At 48.5% G+C, this 20,178-nt stretch overlaps 6 protein-coding genes across 6 annotated transcripts; 3 read left to right on the top strand and 3 right to left on the bottom strand.

Moving 5' to 3' along the window:
* Positions 1 to 160: 160 nt before the first annotated feature.
* Positions 161 to 767, top strand: FSUBG_11162 (uncharacterized protein; the record flags this gene model as incomplete). Its single annotated transcript, XM_036675815.1, has 2 exons — positions 161 to 218; positions 295 to 767. The coding sequence occupies 2 exons, from the start codon at positions 161 to 163 to the stop codon at positions 765 to 767; spliced, it is 531 nt and encodes a 176-aa protein (XP_036533341.1).
* Positions 768 to 4,920: 4,153 nt separating this feature from the next.
* FSUBG_11161 (uncharacterized protein) lies at positions 4,921 to 5,724 on the bottom strand (the record flags this gene model as incomplete). Its single annotated transcript, XM_036675814.1, has 1 exon — positions 4,921 to 5,724. The coding sequence occupies one exon, from the start codon at positions 5,722 to 5,724 to the stop codon at positions 4,921 to 4,923; it is 804 nt and encodes a 267-aa protein (XP_036533340.1).
* Positions 5,725 to 11,667: 5,943 nt separating this feature from the next.
* FSUBG_11160 (cytochrome c oxidase assembly COX16) lies at positions 11,668 to 12,086 on the bottom strand (the record flags this gene model as incomplete). Its single annotated transcript, XM_036675813.1, has 2 exons — positions 11,668 to 11,748; positions 11,820 to 12,086. 2 exons carry the CDS (start codon positions 12,084 to 12,086, stop codon positions 11,668 to 11,670), a joined length of 348 nt encoding a protein of 115 aa, XP_036533339.1.
* Positions 12,087 to 14,868: 2,782 nt separating this feature from the next.
* On the top strand, positions 14,869 to 15,712 carry FSUBG_11159 (acyl thioesterase 1; the record flags this gene model as incomplete). Its single annotated transcript, XM_036675811.1, has 4 exons — positions 14,869 to 15,054; positions 15,104 to 15,139; positions 15,186 to 15,583; positions 15,631 to 15,712. 4 exons carry the CDS (start codon positions 14,869 to 14,871, stop codon positions 15,710 to 15,712), a joined length of 702 nt encoding a protein of 233 aa, XP_036533338.1.
* A 618-nt stretch (positions 15,713 to 16,330) lies between these two features.
* Positions 16,331 to 17,773, top strand: FSUBG_11158 (IVY1-phospholipid-binding protein; the record flags this gene model as incomplete). The annotated part of the gene is made up of 1 exon (XM_036675810.1): positions 16,331 to 17,773. The coding sequence occupies one exon, from the start codon at positions 16,331 to 16,333 to the stop codon at positions 17,771 to 17,773; it is 1,443 nt and encodes a 480-aa protein (XP_036533337.1).
* Positions 17,774 to 18,160: 387 nt separating this feature from the next.
* Positions 18,161 to 19,475, bottom strand: FSUBG_11157 (Nup53p; the record flags this gene model as incomplete). The annotated part of the gene is made up of 2 exons (XM_036675809.1): positions 18,161 to 19,331; positions 19,384 to 19,475. 2 exons carry the CDS (start codon positions 19,473 to 19,475, stop codon positions 18,161 to 18,163), a joined length of 1,263 nt encoding a protein of 420 aa, XP_036533336.1.
* Between the last annotated feature and the right edge of the window lie 703 nt (positions 19,476 to 20,178).

Below are 20,178 nucleotides of genomic sequence, written 5' to 3'. Positions count from 1 at the left end.
AAACTGATAAGGAAGTTGCTGTGTCAACGATGTCAACAGCGCACTTACACAGCGGTCAAGGATGACGACAACCAACTCACAACTATCTACAAGGTACGCAAAATTGTGAAAGCTCAACATTTGCAGTCCTGTGTTGCTGCAATTCGGCAACTTTCTCAAAATGGCCAGATTGCTTCTTTCATCCGGTCAAGTGCAGGTCATCGTATCGGGCTTCGTCGGTAAGACATATTCTCAACCTCTCCACCGCCATCCGCATTCCAGGTCATGTCATGCTAATAAAACACTCTACTACAGTGGTTATTTGTACATTTGCGCTCTTTATTAGTGGCTACATAATCCAGCAAAGAACACTCACTCAACTCCGCTCAGCGATCAAACCACGACAAGAAACACGCCCGTCGCCAAAAGTCTACCTCCCCGAGAAGTTTCAAGTACGGACGAAGGAGCTGGAGGATGGTCGTGTCATCGACATAGACACAGAAGCAGATATTGAAGTGCGAAGGCAGCGGCTCTTAGTTGAGATCAAGGAGACGAAACCCAATGTCGATGTTGAGGGCAATGCCGCACTGGAGAGAAATATTGAGATTATAAAGCAGCTACAGGCCAAAGTGGTGGACAAGATGTCAACACCTGAAGGGCACGTCGAGGCACCAGTCAAGAACCACAAGCCTGTGAGCAAAGCAAAGAGGAGGAAGATGATCAAGCAAGAGCTCCAGAAGTCAGCCCAGGCTGAAGATGGGCTTTACTACCAACGGAGGATGTGGTGAGTTATTCGCTACAATGCGCGGTTTGATTTGAATGTGTATACGGTAATGAGAATGGGATATGTAAATGTATAGGTTTTTAAGCATAGAATGGGCAGTTTGGCTCGTGTGGTAGATAGTAGCTAGTTATGAACTGGATATAGCTCATTGCAATTACTGCTCCGAGATTCAAGTTCCTATGTCATGATGGCAGTTCCCGAAAATAGATCATGGGGGATTCCGACGGCCTTTTGAGTATGATGTCTTCGCTGAAGTTTCTATAGCAAATTAAGCAGTGATGATATGGTACAGCTGGAGCAGTGAACGTTAGATATCTTGATGAATGAGACGCTGTGGACAACAGCAAGAGACAATGCCGCTCATAAAGGCCACGACATCCACATGATTTCTAGTGTCAAGAGAAATAACGAACTCGAGCAAATCCCTCTTCTGTATTGTATTTCGTTCATGTGAAGCCCTTCCTAAGGCCATCATATATAACAGGAGGCCGTTACAGCGTATTGGCACTATATACACAAATGCTGGCAACGATTTACTCACAAGCCTTATACCAATAATGAAGGAATGAATGTGGGAAAAGAATCTCCATAGCAGTAAGCTCTCTCAATAGTATTTGCTTCAGTAAGCTTCCTAGAGAAGACATGACAATGGAGTGTCTTACAGGCAGTTAGATTTGCCGAACGTTTGAACCTCGCTCTCATTTGATCAGAGAGCTCTGCAATAACATTGAGATACTCCGATGAACAACACGATACTTACTATATACATTTATGGTAGAACTGACTCCAGAACCTTCAGTGTGAAGCCGGAAAAGTACTCCATTGTTCGATGTAACGCCGTCGTGATGGGAAATGGTGGTCGAGCACACAGGCCAAAGCGTTCCTTCGGCTCTGTTCTGTAGTACAGCGCATGCAAATTCCATTTTTGGCCATGAATCCACATTCATGTTAACAGAAAAGATACTTGATGCTACATTTGCTAAGTATATCGGTCACAGGGCCAGGAATTTTCCTTCTTCATGACACCCTATGTCTGATGTGAAAGGGCGGAAGCCAATAGAAACGCAATGGACCGATAAAGATGCGAGCAGGGATTACTTATTAGATCCGGCTGCAGAAACAGCCGGAATAGAAACGAAACTTACGAGGAGGTTAAGGTGAGTGATGGAAACCAAGAGACCAACTTCTCACTCACTCTCCCCTGAGCTTGCAGTCTTGAGTAGTGTGCTATCTCCTAGTGAACGTCGAAACAATCTCGGCCAACGAATGATGGTGTGAAAGACGTTGAATCATGCGATAACTCGATCGAACAGATCGTGATGGGCTTTCTTAAATGTGAAAGCGATATTGCATCTCCTCTTACGTGATAGGCCAGGCAAGGGAGGGCATAAATTCGCCGGTAGCTTAGCTAGCCGGTAGATCAAGAACTAGCAGTTCTGAAGTGGTTGGCCAAGAGTCATCGCGCAACACCAGTAGCTTACCACAAGGCTCTGTCAAGTTGAGCTCATCCAAGCCCTTGGCATCAATTCGGCTGCAGTGGTTTGTATCCATAGTTACTGTCACCCACCCACTCACTGCAGAGAATGATCGGAGCAGGCCCGTTCAGTTACAGTAGCAGGAGCCGAAAGTCCGGAGCATGCAATTCTCTAATGCGATTGGATGCCGAGTTGGTGGGGACTTGGGATAGACGAGTCTCTTAGTTGATGTAACAAGCAGGGCAGACAATGTTAGTGGGAAACTTGTAACTGCGAAGGATTGCCGAGATATCTGTGCAAAGTTGCCGAGATGCTTGGAAGAAGTCGATGTTCTGAAACGGCCGGTTCGACGTATGTCAAGTTTTGGAGATAATGCACGCCAAAAAGACGCATGACATGTTCCTGCATGTAGTGCCTCTAGCTGAGATATCATCGTCATCGAGATTCTCTTAAGCACAGTCCACGTTCAGGCGCAGCAGGGAGCTGACATCCCCCACAATAGCTGTCTGGATGCCTACCTTACCTCTTACCTTACAGGCAGTTACCGTCGGATCAAGTTCAAACTGACTTCTGCGGCTCAATTGACTAATCCATGTGAACCTTGCAGCTTTTGCAACGGGCGCGGAAGACACGGAAGATCACCACTGCCCGTCTGCTTCCTCACGCTCGGGACTTTGAAGAGTCACTGCCGAAGAATAGACCTTCGGCTGCCGTTGAACCCGAATCCGAAGTTCCAAGGACAAACTTAAAGGCCAGAACAAGGAAGTTGACAGTCATGATGAACTGTAACTGGGTCCTCGGTGTCGCGCCCGCACCTTGGAAGTTCCGGACATAATCAAGGCCACATGGCATGGCCTGGCCAAGGGAGCAGAATAACCTCAAGGTAACGAGTGCTGTTGGCAAGTACCGAAGAGTACCTTTAGGCAGTACACACTGGTGCAGCTTTAGTGTTTCTGCAATGTCTTTGATCATATCGCGATGGATGACATTCATGTTTTGGTGACGAAATACGCCATAACTCAGTACGCGGCGCTGCATAACAAACGTAAACGTTCCCTCCCCGCGCTCCCTCCCGTGTTTTGAAACAGCTTCCCGCGACCACTGACGTCTTTTGCAAGGCCCAGGATCTACGTACGATAAGCGCAAATTTCCTAAACATGGCCAGAAATCCGACACCTTCTAGCCCTTCAATTGAGTAATGATCGAGACATTGTGCGTAGACACGCATCATAAGGGCAATTACGCGTAGCGAGAAAAATTAGGGGACGTGAAACATCAACAAACTGAAACAAGGCGTAGAGCTCACTTCTCAACGTTGCTGACCAGGTTTGCCACATGCCAATCTTGGTGAAGTCATCCATTCCTGAGCCTCGAATTTCATCTTCTTTTTCGCCTCCCCCTGATGTCGTGCCCGGCCGTTGCGCATTATCGTTTGCTCGAGCTGTGCGATTGATCAGCAAGGGCATGAAGAGGCAAATTGCAAAGGAACGGTTTTAGGCAATCGTGTCGGATCAGTGATCACTGTGTTTTGGGCTTTTAAGTTTCGTGGCCTGATGATCTTCATGGAACCCTGGATACCGCGGCCGCCTTCACGAGGGCTTCTTCACTGCCCCTCGGTCCCGGCACACTTACGATTACAGCACATGGAATGGATTAGACTCTGGGGGGTTTTACGGATTACCTTGCTGCCTTGTACCTTCAGGCTTCTGGAAGCTCAGCCTCGTTCGCTTATTAGGCAATCCCTTGGACCATTATCAGCAGTCAACCCTGCCCATATCCCGCCAAGACCCCAACACGAAGTGACTCATTTCCAGTGCCATAATTTTGTCATCAGTAGAAAAAGGAAGAAAAAACGCGGCTGTGAATGTCAGGGATCAGGGACCGTTGAGACTAGCACGGCCAAAAGTCTCGCTTATTAGTGCACAACTTGACGATGATGATGTGAATTTCCCCAGTTCCAATGGCCCGGGCTTCGGTGAGGCCGCTTGCCAACAAATCTCATCGTCTCCAGTAATATTTCACGTCAGAATTGTAATATTTGTGGAAATTCATGAGGCTGAAAATGCAGCGTGGAAGTGCAATGCTCGGACCACAATCTGGACCCGAGATGCAAAGTGCTAGAGTGGATGCTGTTTAGACTAGGTATCAAAATTTGACGGGGCAAAGTGAGACATGCACGATAATCAAGGCTGCAGAACTTGGAGACGGCAAGATGTAGTATTCAGCCTCAAGAAGAGACTCATATGGTAGATTGTTCGGTAGAGTAAGAAGAAAGCCGCCCAAGGACAGGGAGAGAGTAATAGTAGGGTAATATGTAGTAGAAAGATCCATGTGAGATGTGTGTCCAACACAATATTCAAGCCGTAAGTCCCATAATCCCATACTTCCTAATCCCATAAAACCCAAAAATGATCGCTTTTGTCGCTTTCCCAAAAGTCCTAAGGCTCATTCATATAGCCAAAAACTCCAGGCCCCCATTGATGTATATAGACATGGAAAGAAAAGAGTCAAGCCCGGAGGGAGGGCCGGAGGATGTTAAAACAGCCGTAAGATGTCATTCAAAGAAAGAAATGAAGCAGATGGTATGTGCTGAAATGGGGTATCGACGAAATATCATGACATGAATGAAATAAACAAAAGATGAGAGGGTATGTCGAGTGAGTGGTGTAAGATGATAATAGTTTAGAAGCTGTTGCGGTCCTGCTCGCCTCGCTGGTTGTCAAGGTCATCCTTGTGGAAGACGATGCCGCGACGCTTCCATCCGCCACGTCGGATAAAGTTGTCGACGCTGTCAAGGGAGCGCATGGGAGGACGCTTAGGTGCCAGACCAGGTCGGGCAGTGTAAGTGGTGTTAATAGAGACAGGCTTCAGTGCTGAGGCGTGACGTGATAGACGACGCATCTCGAGGACTGAAGCATCATCGGTCTCATCTTCAGAGTCTTCAGACTGAGTGACTTCGGAGTCGTCCTCCTCGTCCTCAAAGGTCTGGATGCTCTGAATAGTAGATTCGGACCAGCGAGACTTGGGCATCGGTGGTCGTTTTGATAGTGTTGCAAAGAAGTAGTCTCTTGGTTCATTGCCCTCCTCATCGGCAGCATCCATTGGGCTTACATGAGGAGGCAAAGCCATCTCAGTTGGTTGTTGAGCAGCAACATCCTGCTCGACATAGTCCTCCTCATCGATCACTGCATTGTCGGCACCATAAAAGACAGGCTCGGCATCATCCATGCGAATAAATGGTCGTTCATACAGTCTTGGTGGTGCGTGGAAGGCGGGGTGTGAGGCGAGAGGGTCGATTTCGGGTCGAGAAGCTGTTGGTGTTTGGAGGGATGGTGTTGATACTGCGGAGATAGTTGACGATGAGGAAGATGAGAGAGAGCAGCCGGAGGAGAGAGAGGATCCTGAGAATGAGACCTTTCGGATGTGTAGATCTCTGGGGCGGCGAGACGACTTTCGTCGCTGGCCGAAGCCGTGTAGTACGTGCATGTTGCTGTGGTTGTAGTTGTGTGGTGTAAGTGAATTGGCAGTCTAAACCAATTGGTGGTGGTCGTCAGGTCGACGTATTAGTAAACCGGAGTCGTAAGTCGTATACGTCCTGGAGTGATGGTGATAGATGGCTGAAAGAGTCCGGTAGTGGTGGGTGGTAGGATGAATTAATACCAAGTGGTAGTATTACGGACGATATTATGATATCGATGTATTTACTTGTGAGAATTCAAGGCTACCAGGGCCGAACTTGGTTGTTGAGGTCAGGACCCGAGATAACCGGGGGTGGGAGTGCGCAAGTCTATAAATAATGAACCCATCGTATTTTATCGTTGAGTGTGAGTGACTGGGCTGTGAGCGTGAGTGAGAGTGAGTGCAGCTGGAGCTTACGGGGCCATGAACGTCATCTACTGCACCGTCACAGCCGAAGTGGGCGTGGGATCCCTGCTCGCCCAGAGTCTAAGGTAGGTAGGTACTTGCACGTACCTGGAGACCTGATCTTGTCCCCTGGCCCTGGTCTTGGCCAGATCTCCACTCTGATCTTGTCTTTGACGCACTTTCTCTCATAGATTCCCATGCTCTCTGCACACGACAGGGGTGTCCCGCTGATCAACGTCCCCTGTCTCTCAAGAACCGAGTATGTACCTGCGAGTACCTGGATTGATGTTACTTTCTGGAGCTTCGAGGAACAGGTCAGAACAAATTCTGTGGCATGTTTCGTCCGAACCTTTCGACGAAACACCTATCGCCAACTGTACTAGAACCTAGGAATTGATCTTCGTGAACACGCCCCATTCTTCTCATCGAGCTCATCACCATCAAAGTGGACACCGCTTTTTCTTTTCCTTTTTTTTTTACCACTCCGTCTCAGTCCCCATCCACCAGAAAGAAAAAAAACTGTCAGCCTCGGGGTCTGGGCCCTCACTGTACCTGACTTGGAAATGCTGTGCCTGGTACCTTACCTCTCGTTAGACCACGCCTCAAAAGCCTCTCTTTTCCAAGACAGGTCATCATGAGGCCCAGCGCCAACTGGTAGGAGCGCTCCCTAGCTGGAACCGAAACTTTCACGTCTATCACCATTTGCTTCTTTTAATCCTCCCTTGACTTCAGCCTTTTTCGACAAGGTCACCGCCAATTCTCGTTAGGCTACCTCCAACCCATGCAACTGCGTAGGTTGTCTAGGTAGTCACGACGTGTCTGATTAGAGTATGTATTGATGATATCGATTGGAAAAAGGGAAAAAAGCAAATACTCCGAAAAGGCCCGTGCTTGAAGATTCCGGTCCAGAATTCTCGCTCCCAATTGAATTGCCTGGTCCATGTTCAGAAGCATGATATGCAGGGCAAACACCATGTAGAAATGAAACAAAAGCAAAATGTCTTGCACGTGAGCTTGAGTCTGAGTGTAAGCCAATTCAATTCCCGGGCCTGGGAATCACGCTCACCGTGAGATAAGGTACAGGTAGAGTACAGTTGGTATACGAATGAAGTCGATACAAGCTCTTTCAGGTATGAGCTGATAGCAGATCATGCTGTCACCGAGCATAAATTTTGTTGGTTGGCGGTTTCGTGTGCACGCCAGCGCAGATCTGTTGCTGTAATGCATTGCACAACAAGTTGTCGTGGCACCAAAGGGCGATAACTAAACGTCACCTATTGCGCATCTTTTCACGACTCCAGTAACAGATCATCCATTTCAAAACCACGACATGCGTAGAGCGGCCACTCCGACCGTTTACCTGCCCGTTGCGTTTATCGTTTCCATAGAATTAAGAAGTAGCTCCGAGGAGCCAACAACAACTCTCAGCTGCGGTTTCGCGCGCCAGCCGAAACTCTATCGCAGCATTTTTTTCAGCTATTCATCCATCGTGGATGGAGATGGCGATGGAGATGGAGATGGAGATGGAGATGGAGACTGGAGTCAAATGGAGCTCACTAACCACCAACAGCAGATGAATGAATGTCTTCACCGCTCGCTCCGCACAATATGACAACCCCCTTGCGTCCCAAGACCGGACGAGAGGCAGCGCCGCTCGTTCGGTGGAGGGGTTCACAGCGGTGCCAAGACGCTGTGTGGGTGTCAACGATCAGGTACGCCGACGATAAAGCAGCTTCTCGACCTGGATGCAGGTACCGTAGGGATTCTCAGACAAAAAAGTGCTTTGTTCGCGATCGCGTAGGCTAATCTCTAGCAGAATCGATATTCAATCTGCGCTTTCATCCGCCCTTGCTACTAATAAACCCTACAAGCTGAATCTATACCCAGCAACCATCATTTCGCTCTTCTCGCTATTGCCAGTCGAGCTGAGATCTATCGAGATGCTCTAGCCCCAATGTATGTGTACGCTACTGCGTGGCGTACATACAGTAGCCTACCTATGTGTATCACCCACATGAAATGGTCGACCTAACTTTGTGATGCGATTTCTCACCTGCATCGTGCATGAGACTACCTATCTCGTTCCCTCTCATGTGCCCCTCATCTTCATTCTTCCCCAGACAATTTGACTCTGTCTTTGTCTTTCGCATCAGGAATGACGGCCGGGCCAAGCAGTCGAAGCAATTCACAGTGACAGCGGTTCAGCCTCTTTCCGGTCACAAGCGCGATTATAGAGTTGGCGGTGGGGGATGTTTCATTTTTTCCCATTTGCAATAAATTAAGAAAATAATGGGTACCGCTTCACAGCGTGAATCCGAAAACGGCCAACGGTCTGTCACTGGTTAATTGAACACAGACGGTGAATCTGCTGAACCCCCTCATTCCACTTATTCACATCCATTTCACGGTGGAGGGCTCATCATGTACGCTGCATCCTAGTCCTGACGATCCAGGGTCTCATCGTGGAGATACGACCGGGTTTGATATTTCGAGACCGCACAAGTAATTCGTGTAAACCATAAGAATACGATGACGATATCAGTGGAGAGAAGGTAGCGATTCCATGGAGATATCATGAGTCGCTTCTCGCTTTTTGTCTTGGCATTTGATAAACGAGATGAAAAAGGGCTCGGTAGTGCTGACCTCCGGCTCCGAGGCCGAACAATCACGGACACGATGAGACTGAATTGGTATCGTGAAGAGTAAACATGGCCGAGCCCCAGTCCGAATGTAATCACGATGTTGCAAAAGTCAGGTAATTTCCCTCCCTCCGATGCAGATCGCTAATTCTTTTTAGCTGAAGGATCTTGAAAAGTCTATTTTGCTTCTCGCAAAAACCTTGTGGTCCGGACTTGGTGAAGCCGGGCTATTTTTCCAGCTCTTTGGGCGTGGCGTCGTGACAGTTAGTGCCCGCAAGCCCGTGCCATTGGCCCGTCTGGGCGTTGAATCCACGAAGGCTCATTTATTATCGCTGTCTCCGAACGCAGCTGAGCTGAAGATTACCGTAGCATCGGGAATATGTTTTCTTTTTCCTCTCTAACAACTACGTATTGCTTCTTTGTCAATTTTCAGGATCGGGCATCGAGATATCACATCGTTGCTGTAGAATCCCAGAATCTGCAATCAAAAGAAGAAAAACTTGCCTGGATCAAAGATCAAAAGTGACAGGGAAAATCAAGGTATCGGTGAATATGCATGCAGGATTAATTGATGCATCCACTCATAATAAACTTTTCTTATTGACCCTTTGCCTTGGTTTGGCAGTGTTTTCTGACTCGGCAGCTAACTGTGAGGTTCTCCATTCCCAATTATAGCCTGCTATAGGTCCATTCTCTCATGCAAGTTAATTGCAATTACCAACACCACGGTCATCCTTGCGTGTCTGAGTCTGGATCTAGAACACAAATTAATTACGACACCAACAATTTTCTTTAGTTCCCGTCGTTCTATTTGTTTGCTCTGCTCGTGCTTATTGGATTCCCGTATCGGAGAACCAACGTTGCATGTCGCAACTCCGAACAATTCTGACATGAGAAAAGGGTGCTAATTGCCGAATTGGCTTGGCATGGCCAGACATATGACCTACAGACAGGGGCCAGGCAAACTTTCCAAGATTTCTCTGGCCACTCACATGCGAGTTTGTCGAAACACACGATGTCTCTAGGCCGATTGCTACCCTACACGAACTGGTGTGTTACTGTGTCTGCTGGGCAAAACGTTATCGTATTCTTGTTAACGTACTGACTGTACTGCGCCATGTTCGGTTGCTCGGATGGCGGAAACAATCGTATGAATGCAATACGACCACACACACTTGGGATGATTTTCAGGTGCTGAATCATCTGCGTGTACCTGCAGGTACAACTTGTACCTTGCGTCTTTGCAATGAGTTCACCACCATCTCTTGACGTTAATGATAGTCACGATCACCGTCGCCTCCGACCGCCATTCAGCAACGAGCAGATACCTTCAATGACATTCATGTAAATCTCAGATTGTCATTGGCCACAACCCCTCTTCTATAAACCCCAGTGTTTGAACGGCTGCCTCTGTATTGATTTCGGTCCTTCCCCATTAATCATCAATGTCATCATCATTGACCCGATATACGGCCACATTTCCCCTTTTTCGACATCATCTTATCACGATTACAACTCATGTGTTCGTGACTATCTCCTGACGATCACCAACTAATGAAGAAATGTCTCGGTTGAATTTGAGCTCAATCGATAAAGCCTGATCCTCCAATTGACATAGACACTCAACACAATCAGTCCAACGCGGGGACCGGCGTGGCGCTCTGGCCCCTGCGCAGCTGCGCTACCTTTATATTTTTATAATCGTGAGCTAAAGCAGCACCATTTGAAGCTTTATTCACTGACTACGCGTATTCCCGCTCGATAGCTGCATTTCTGGCGCGTCTCTTAGCAGCTTTAGTTAATCTTAGCCTTGGCCTTGTGCTGTGATATCTTGGCCTCGTCAGCCAATGTAATGATACCTCAGCCACTCATTGGGATGCTAGGCTGTGAGAAGACGAGGCTCGAGCGTCGCGTCCCTATCGAGATGAGATGAACTGTCAATTGAGGGGGTCATGCAGTGCGATTAAGACGGGACGATTTGACACCCATGATAGTAATCAGAAACGCAAGTACATACATGGTAAGCTAAGTGCTGCGATACTGACGATGGCTAGGCTGAGCCTTGTTTAACGGATTCAGCTTAGACTTGGAAATTGTGAAATGCAGGGGTATTGTGTCACCGTGACCCAATGCAAGGGATGATTTGAAGCCATTGACTGATGGCAGACCGCCAAATGAAGATGTTCTGTGCCTTTGTACCGCCTTGTATCGATTGTCTGTCCAAATGTACGTTGCACCTCCTAGTGCTTGCAGTGCGTGATATATGCACCTCACAAACTGACTTACATATGCAAGTCTCATAGCTGCAAGCCTTGTAGTTTCGAGTCTCTTGATCGATGTTGTCAGTTTTGAGGCATCCCCTTTTCACATTGTGCACCCGTTTCAAGCCTGTGAAACATCTCACCCTCCAATAACCTAGAATCAAGATCGAACTTCCATAGACTCATCGATCCTTTGTCAGTCTGACGTTAGATGTCCTCACTTCAGTCTCGATCCCCATCTCACGACATGTCTCTGATATCCCTTTGACCATTCGGCTGGGTCAAACAGTGACGTTACGGCTCGTCCCTGCAGCCTCAAACCTACTAATTCCCAGACCCTCTGAGCGAAACGATTGGGGAGCCGCGCGGATTTCACTCAACGCGACACAGAACTAGAGACAGATAATGCGATCTCATTCCCAAACGCCAAAACGCCTTTGATGCCATTTACATATGGTACATTGTCCTCCTTGGCGACCCTTGCTTCTCGGTGTTTCAGAAACAACCGCGACATTAAGGACGGGAAGATGTAATGACGTCGACGCGGTCGTGATCGTGGTCTCTTGCAACCTTCACTGGAGATCGATCTTGATGGCATCGATGATTTCCTCATGTCCGTGATAACTTTCCATACACGCAAAGCAAGGGAGCATGTAGAGCCTCATCTACAGCACGCCATCATTCTCACCAGGAAGTCTTTTCACACGCTTCTGTTCCCAATCGTCAAGGTCCTTGCCAGCAAGTCTCTGTTTCCAAGAATTAGTGAATCGCACATCTCAAGCAGCATTCTTCCTCCCGTTCCAAGACTGAGACGTACGTAGTACTCCTCCTTCATGTCCACCTTCCTTGCAGACCGGCGCACATTAAGTTCCTCGTCCTTGGTCATCTGGCGGACCTTGCGGTCGTAGCGTTCGTAGCGGACAGCAGTGGCTGGGGTGAGGACGAAGGAACCAGCGACAATGACGGTCATGAAGGGCAGGCCAAACATGAGGAAGGGATGCTTGTTCATAAGGGTGCGGTACCGCATGCCGATGCTGTTCATGTCGGCCGCGGACCGGAACTTTTTGCTCTGAAACGCCGGCATCGTGGGTCAATCGTCGGTCGGTAGGGCTGACGAAATCAGTGTAGGATATCGGAAGCTCCGTGAGCCACTTCGGACGCGAAAGGTTGCAGCGTTTATTGGTGAACAGACAAAGCGAGTTCGGCGGCTGTGGAGAGGCAATTGCGAGTAATGCCTGACTGATTGTACGGCTGATACACGCCGGGTATGGTCTGGTCTAACTTGGAGTGTGGAGAGATGAGGATTGACCAAAAGGAAGAGTTTGATTTGATTCACGAGGTCTGAGGTCAACTCCGACAAGATGAACTGACTTCATCGCCGAAGTCCCACTTTTACCGCTCCGAGCGATCTGGTATATGGCCTGTGCGCGTTTACTTTTTCCCGGACCGACGACACCATGGAGATTTCCGACTTGCCGGACCTCAAATTCCAGGGTCCAGACTCCACTATCAATGCTGGAGCCGAGACAAACGGCTCTTGACTAATGACAAAGAATTTATCACATCTGAAGGGTGTTTACCAACACAGACCACTTGTTATTTGCCACTAGCTACTATGAAATTTCCTTTCAGCCTCATGTTGACTGAAATTGAGGGTCTAGATGTCCTCATGTACCGTCTTGTACCACACCAAAAGGACGTATATGGCGGCCAAGCTGTTGAGACCGGGTGACTCCATGTTGCCTGGAAATAAGATGACTCACTTGTGCTATTGGGCCACGAATTCTGCCTGGCATATCCTGGAGAGTCAGTGACACTTCAACGGGCTTGGACTCGTGCGACCGCCCTGGGAACGCCTTCACGGCGCCCAACGTCAAGCACATGCGCCCGTGCTTCTTGGTTCAGACGCTCAGGTCTTCAAATTTCTTCCACAATCTGTTCCGTGCTTCTTCTAGTCTGGAACAGAACGGGCGGTTGCAAACTTTTCTCTCTCAAAGCCTGAACCTTGTTTGTTGATGGATGAAAAGCAACGGCGCTGAAATTTAGACTGCCTAGACTTTAGTTCGAATATTTCGGATATTTGGTTGAGTGGCTGATGCCTTAACGGGTCTATTGACCGTTGAAAGTGGCTGCGTCAATCAAGGGTCTTTCTTATTGTCGTCTTGGTGCCACGTTTACATATCGTTCAACAACGAGGTTGAGTTACCGAACGTGGCCGAGGAAGACACGCGTATGTTCCTGTTGTAACAAACCGTATTAGCAATGCAAAGTTATGAGAAGTGATAACTGTCAAATAATTAGAGGTCATACTGTATTGAACGAAACTAGCTTTTGTTCTAGTATCGAAAACATTAACATAGATACTTACTCCCAAGGAGCATTAGGCGGTATACCTCAAGTGAAGGGAGACTAAAGGCAGAAAAACAACTCTGGGCCGCCTGAAGGCCGAAGACGCCATCTGAATGTTAAACCTTCTTTTCATGACGCAGGGACCGTTGGGATCATCTCTTGCATATGTTTCCAGGAATACATGACGAGCGGAAAGCCTCCTTCAGCGTCCCAAACCCGGGTGAGTGCCACTCAATTCTGTTTCACAACCACTAGGGGTGATGCACAAGACATCACACAAGATGTGACGGCTGGGATGAGGTAGCGGCTCCTCATAGTTGTCGAGGTACAGAAAGCGTCCACAAAACCCAACCTCCAACTGGCAGACTTTCGGACGGCACACTGAAGTCAAACAAGCACAGGAAAAACATCCATAAATGATATTGCAAATCACTGACAGTGCTATATCTTTCCAGTGCAGAAAACCAGCAACTAGCTCCAAATTGACGCGTTTTAGGTTCCTTATTATACAGTTACCTCACTTATAAAATTCCAGAGTTACTCCTTGTTTCGAGGACTGGAAACTGGTCTCAACGATAACGCATGCTATTACCATTTACAGTACGGAGGCAAATATTATCCAGCAATTTCGAAGTCACTGAGTTTCACAAGTGCCTTAGAAAGCCTAAAAGAGGTAGCACGAGGCACTCATGTGTTTTTTTGTCACTCTCAGTGTCAGTCGATCACGAAACGCTTTCTTCCTTCTCTGTTACCAGGTACTTTCGGTAGGATGATGGTTGCAATGAGTTATATTACATAATTACATATAGTAACCTCTGTGTTCCAGCTTCTGATTTCTTCACGCTCCTCGAGATACTCACACCCAGGTGTTGCAGTTGGGGTAGTGTAACTCCTGCGTTAATCATGTAAGCTTTCTGGCTGCTGGAATCACCCCAAGTGCGCCATTTACTCCTAGTTATATATCCAATGTATGGTACATCGATCAGTAAATAAGATATGACACCGTCGAATTGCTCCAATCTTGACAAGTCTTGATAACTCCCGCTGATTAAAAATGACAATATTAGCTTGTTTCCTTTCGACCGGTGAAGTTATGTGAGCTAAGTCGCTTTCACCTAAACAATCATTGGTAGCTAAGGTACATTAAATCAATAGATATGTTTTATCCTGTCCTAAAACTATTAGCATTGTTTAATGTTGTATCTTGGAAATGCACATAATTCAATAGAAGAAATTAGTTGCATGTGTGTAGGGTAAGCAACTTGTCAGGCTAGGTCCTCTCAGTTTCTACTTGTATCTGCCACTAAACTCTCCACTTGATATCGACACAATCATTGGACAACCTAAGTTGAACCCTTCCATTCATGTCCAATCAACCACAGCAAACCAACGACGATTCAATATCCTACAGACTCTTCCTTCGCTACTTTTGCATCTTTGCTGCTCCATTAGCGCTTCTCTTCATATTCAAATCCTTGTCTACCAGGATCGAACCAGAGATTCAGCCTGAAATCAAGATGTCAGGAAAACTCCCTCTCGTCTTTCCTGCGGCATCCCGCCACACAGCTACCGTCATCTTTGTGCATGGCCTGGGTGACACTGGCCACGGCTGGGCGAGTGCTGTTGAGAACTGGCGCCGACGAGAGAAGCTCAATGAAGTCAAGTTCATTCTGCCTCATGCTCCTGAAATCCCCATCACTGTGGTGAGTTGACAGTTGAGGAGCCTCTTCAAGACTCAACTAACATGTTTAGAACATGGGAATGAGAATGCCTGGATGGTTTGACGTTGTAAGTTGCTCTGGTACGTTTGATTGGCTACCCTAACACGAAGCAGAAACAACTCGGCGGAGATGTTGATAGCCTGGTCCGCAATGAGGATACAGAGGGTATCAGGCGAAGTCAAAAATACTTCCATGATCTCATCCAAGAGGAGGTCAACTCTGGCATCCCCCCAGAGCGTATTGTCCTAGGAGGTTTCTCCCAGGGAGGCGCCATGTCACTCCTTGCTGGTCTCACCTGCACAAGCAAGCTGGGCGGTATTGTCGGCCTCTCATCGTGGCTTCTCCTGTCCAAAACCTTTGCCGACCTTGTCAAGCCCACAGATGCCAACCGCCAGACTCCCGTGATGATGTTCCATGGCGATGCTGACCCTATCGTTCCTTTCCAGCGTGGAAAGCTGAGTGCCGACCTGCTTAAGGAGCTTGGTTACGATGTGTCATTCAAGACTTACCCGTAAGTGACCAGTGCCATATTAAAAAGTAGATGCTAACTCTTCATAGTGGTATGGGTCACTCTGCTTGCCTGGAGGAGCTTGATGAGGTTGAGGCGTTCCTGAGAAAGCAATTGCCTCCTAAGAACTAAAGACATATATGGTGCAGACCTCACGAAGTATTGACTTGTGTACCTTTGGACACAGAACACTCTTGTGCGAAATAGAAGACAATAGACAGTCTACCAACCGCCAAAGGTTTCCAAAATCTTGATATCACATTATTCTGCCACGAGTTATGAAGGGGCCAATCATATAAACCCCATATGCCGCGTGCTCCATATCTGATATCGCTCATCGATACCTCGTGATGCCAAAAGATCTCCAAATTCTCCGTATGGATGGATGAATGCCCGCCAAATGACGTGCGCTCCACTACTGAGTGCCTCAGAACGCCCTACCGAGTTGCATGACAAGGCCGGGCCACTAAGTGCCCTAACGCCTAGCGCACGCGAACCTTCTATCGGTGGGGAGATGGGCTCGAAACAACAGACCCTTGATCCTGGACCACTTCTTCTCCAACATTCGCCAACCGAAACCTTGGTAGAGTCGATAATCTTGACCGTCACTCGGCAAATCCAAATTGACACATCACTTCATTGTTGTGAAGCACACAACTACATCTGAAGTTTTGTCGTTTGTGCGCCTTCAAGAACCAGTCTCACAAGCCCGAGCATAGCCCGATGATCGACCGCCCAAAGTAAACAAATATGGCCTCCGAAACAACATCGCGTCCAGTGTCGCCGACACCGTCACAGTTACCGCCCGTTCCGGGATCGCCAGTCTATTCTCTTGCCTCGACTGCAAACCCCTTATCTCAGTATAATTTGCCTTTGCCGCCGCCCCCACGATCTTCACATGCTGTCCTTACAAAAGCCGACCTAGAGCTCTCTCAGCAAGCTTACTCCGACCTCGTCGCCTCCGCAAAAGGCTACCGACTGGCACTCGCCGCATTATCAACAGCCGCATCGACGTTTGGATCAGCACTTGAAGCGTGCGCCAGGTTAAAGGAAGCTCGCGCCGAGCCCATCGGTCCCTCTGGGACTAATATGACAGCAAGCTTTACAACCAAGGGTTCCTGCACGGCCGATACGCTTATGTCCGCCTCCGGAGTACACTACCTTGTTGCCAATCACCAGCAGATCCTCTCTGAGACAGTATACCGATCCTTCGAAGTACCGCTGCTCCATGACCTGGACAAGTGGCAGACCGTTATTGACGATGAAGAGGAGACGTACAAGCAAAAGATCAAGGCACAAAGCAGAGAAATCAAACGACTGGAGAAAGAAGGGATGAAGCTGCATAAACAGAGGAGACGGGATGTTGGTCGATTTCGTGCACATTTAGTCGAGTTGACGACAAAATTGGATGGCTTAACGACGTTGCATGCCGATCATGCACGGACACTATTGAGGGAGAGCCAAGAGACAAGTGGGAGGATTGTCGAAGCCAGCTGCAGTCTTGTACGTGCAGAAGTGGACATATTTGAAGGTCTAGCGAGGAAAGGCTGGAGCGGAGGTGGTCTGGACGATCTTCTTGAAAAGGGTCAAGATTTATTCGCAACGGAAGAAGATGTTGCGAACTTGGGCAGTGGCAGTAGCGGCGACACGCCCAAGCTCTTCTCTATCCTCCCCCCTAAGAGCATACTGGCCGATACAGGATCGGATCCATCCAGGAGTCACGTTAGAGGGGACAGTCTTCTTATGGATACGGAACGGTATCAATCTCTAGCAGCACTGGCATCTGATTCTAGACCCAGTGGCGGTGTTATGAATGACAGTGACAGTGTCTTCTCAACCGACTTCAACAAACCCCGCAATGCAAGGCCGTTCTCGCCACAGCCTATTCGTCGCATTCCAACAGGTGTGACATATGATTCTCTAGGGGGTAGAGCAGAAGGCCTTGAAAACGGAGACGACCATTTGAACAGATCGGAGCTCCTGATGCCTGTTGTGGAAGCTGATGATGCAGGAGCAGAAGAGCAACAGAATGGAGATGGTGGGAATGAAAAAGAAAAAGTTCAAGAGGAGGAAACGAGAGGTCGGTCAGGATCACCAAGTTCGGTGAGAACAAGGGCAAACTCACAACCACTCATCACAGACGCTAGCTCAGCAGCTGCATGGAGCGGTGATGAAGGTAGAAGTCCAAGCTGAAACTGATTAAGTGGTGAGAACAACTTATCCTCGCGATCGGGGTTCATCTACAGGGGCGTTAATACGGGCATTTGGGAAATATTGTCTTCACGGAGAGGCAGCAGTAGATTTTGCAAGAGTAGTTTGCTCTTGATTGATAGTGTACAGAACATTATACGGATTTTTCACCCTCCATCTATTAAGCATGTCGACTAACTCAGACACCGTCCCAATTCCATAACACGCCTGACGCCATGATCGTTATTACGCCGTGGTCAATGATCAAATTCTTCGTCTCTCGTACATTGTATCACGGCCACCCGATGATCGTCGTCTTTTAGACGTCGACCCCGTTCGTTTGGACGCTGCTTTCAACACCTTTGGCTTCCAACGCCGACCGAACGTCCTCTAGTCGTCCTTGTCGGCATTGAGTACATCGCCGCTGAATAGTCCAAAAGTAGCGTCGAGCCACCAGATAAGCTTCCAGTAGAGACTGGCTTTGCTCCAGTCAAACTCGCCGGTCTCGGTTCGTGGTACTTCGTTACCTATCATGCTTCCACCGAACCACTTCACAAAGGGAATAGCATTGACGACCCGTTGCATCATAGTCTGTTGAGGTAGGAGAGCTTGCTCGGCGGGAAGAATGGTAGCGCGACGAGCAGTAGGGATGCGGCGGCAGAAAACGCTGTCGCCATCGCGGATTTCCATGGGTTCGATGCTTGATGTGGTAGCTTGAGGAAGAGGGAATGGCTCGGTGATCGTAGCTGTAGAAGCGTGAGAGTTGCTGATAGTTCCAGTATCCATGGTAAAGCTAGATGTCTGCGAATGGGGAGGAGATAGATCGAGGAGCCGGCTGTTAAACGATGTAGGTCCGCCGAAACTCTTGCGACCATTGGCAGTGGGAACAGCAGCAGGCATACTCTGTGAGCGCGAATGGTCTGGGATGACCTCGATATCGGGACAAGCCTCGTCTTTGGCGGGAGGAACACCTCGGTATGGCTCAGCATAAACCAGATGACCCAGTATCCTTTGAGGGCTGGCAAAAGTAGCAGCTTCGGCAGCTTCTCTGCTTTCAAAGGTGACTTTCACCCAGTGCTCTCCGCCATCTGCGCGGTTCACCATAGCTCGCTCATCTGCTGTCAGGTTGCGACGTCGCGTAAAGGCAGGATCGCGCAACTCAGATTTGTATCGGCGTTGGCTGGCAGGAGGTTCGCGGGGGTAATCCTCCAAGATCGCGCCGGCAAGGGATTCATAGTGGGAGATAGCAGCGTACTGCTGTGTTGATGATCGGTAGCCGCGAAGGATGAGCTCGACGGGTGTAGAAGTAACAGATCGCTTGACGGGAACCTCTTCTTGCATCAAGCCACTGCTCTTACGCTGAACAGTTTGAGATGGCGCTGTTGCAGCCTGGTTCGATACCCAGTCGCCAAAGAGTTTGTCTGCAGCAGCTAGTGTAGGATTTTCGCGACTGCGTGCGGGTGTTCCAGTACGCGATCGTGAGCGCCGTGTGGATTTGCCGAACGAACCAGACTCGGCGGCGCTGCGACGTGATCGTGCACTTCCTTGGGGAGCATCTTGTCTTTTTCGCGTTACGTTAGCATTGATTCAGAAGGGCGAAGAGGAAGACATACTGGTTGAAATACATGGCATATGGTCGCTTCACACCATCATCGCCAACGTAACACTCGTCGTCTGGAACGTTATGTAGAATGAGCGGAGCCATGATGAAGGCTTTGGTGGTAGAGGGAGCTGACAAACGTCGAGCAGGGGGTGTCGAATCGAGGGGCCGTACGGATGCCGCAGGAGGTACGAAACCCTAGATGGCGATGTTTGTCTGCACGAAAGGAGTTGAGGTTGCTGATGGTTGGACGAGCCGCCTGTTCACATGCCCAGTAGCAGTTTCTGAAGCTGCCCTGGCTTCCAATTTTTGGCGGGCTAATCTGGCAGTTGCACAGGCAACCGACCACTAAACGTAGCTGCGTTGGTGCAGTTGTGGGGCTAGTTTATCCGGCTCCGTGGACTTGAGCTTGCTAACTGTAATAGCAGTCAATGATTGTGAGGTCTTCCAGGCTTTCAACAGATAAGAGGCTCATTCTTTGTTCTACGCCCTTTACGTTCACGCAATTTAATACTCAAGTCTGCTTTATCCTGCGTCGTTCTAGGTTTGTGTGCTTATTGAAGCCAGCTGTGATTGGCTCCTGAACTTTGATTGTGTCTGTGACTAGAGCTTTCTATTCGTTTGCATAAGTTCACCCAGTCTATAATACTAGCTCCTCGTACGAGTACCCGTTGGCTCGAGCGGGGGGGGGGCCAACTAAGCAAGCTTAGTTGGGCATAAAACCCTGAGATATGCACAAAAGGTGGGACAGGAAGATAAGAGATAAGAAAGAGAAATATAATTATAAAATAAAAGATAAAATAGTTAA

This window comes from Fusarium subglutinans, assembly GCF_013396075.1.
Source record: "Fusarium subglutinans strain NRRL 66333 chromosome Unknown NRRL66333_c0000206, whole genome shotgun sequence".
NCBI classification, from domain to species: Eukaryota; Fungi; Ascomycota; class Sordariomycetes; order Hypocreales; family Nectriaceae; genus Fusarium; species Fusarium subglutinans.
This window is presented reverse-complemented; position numbering and strand designations above follow the sequence as displayed.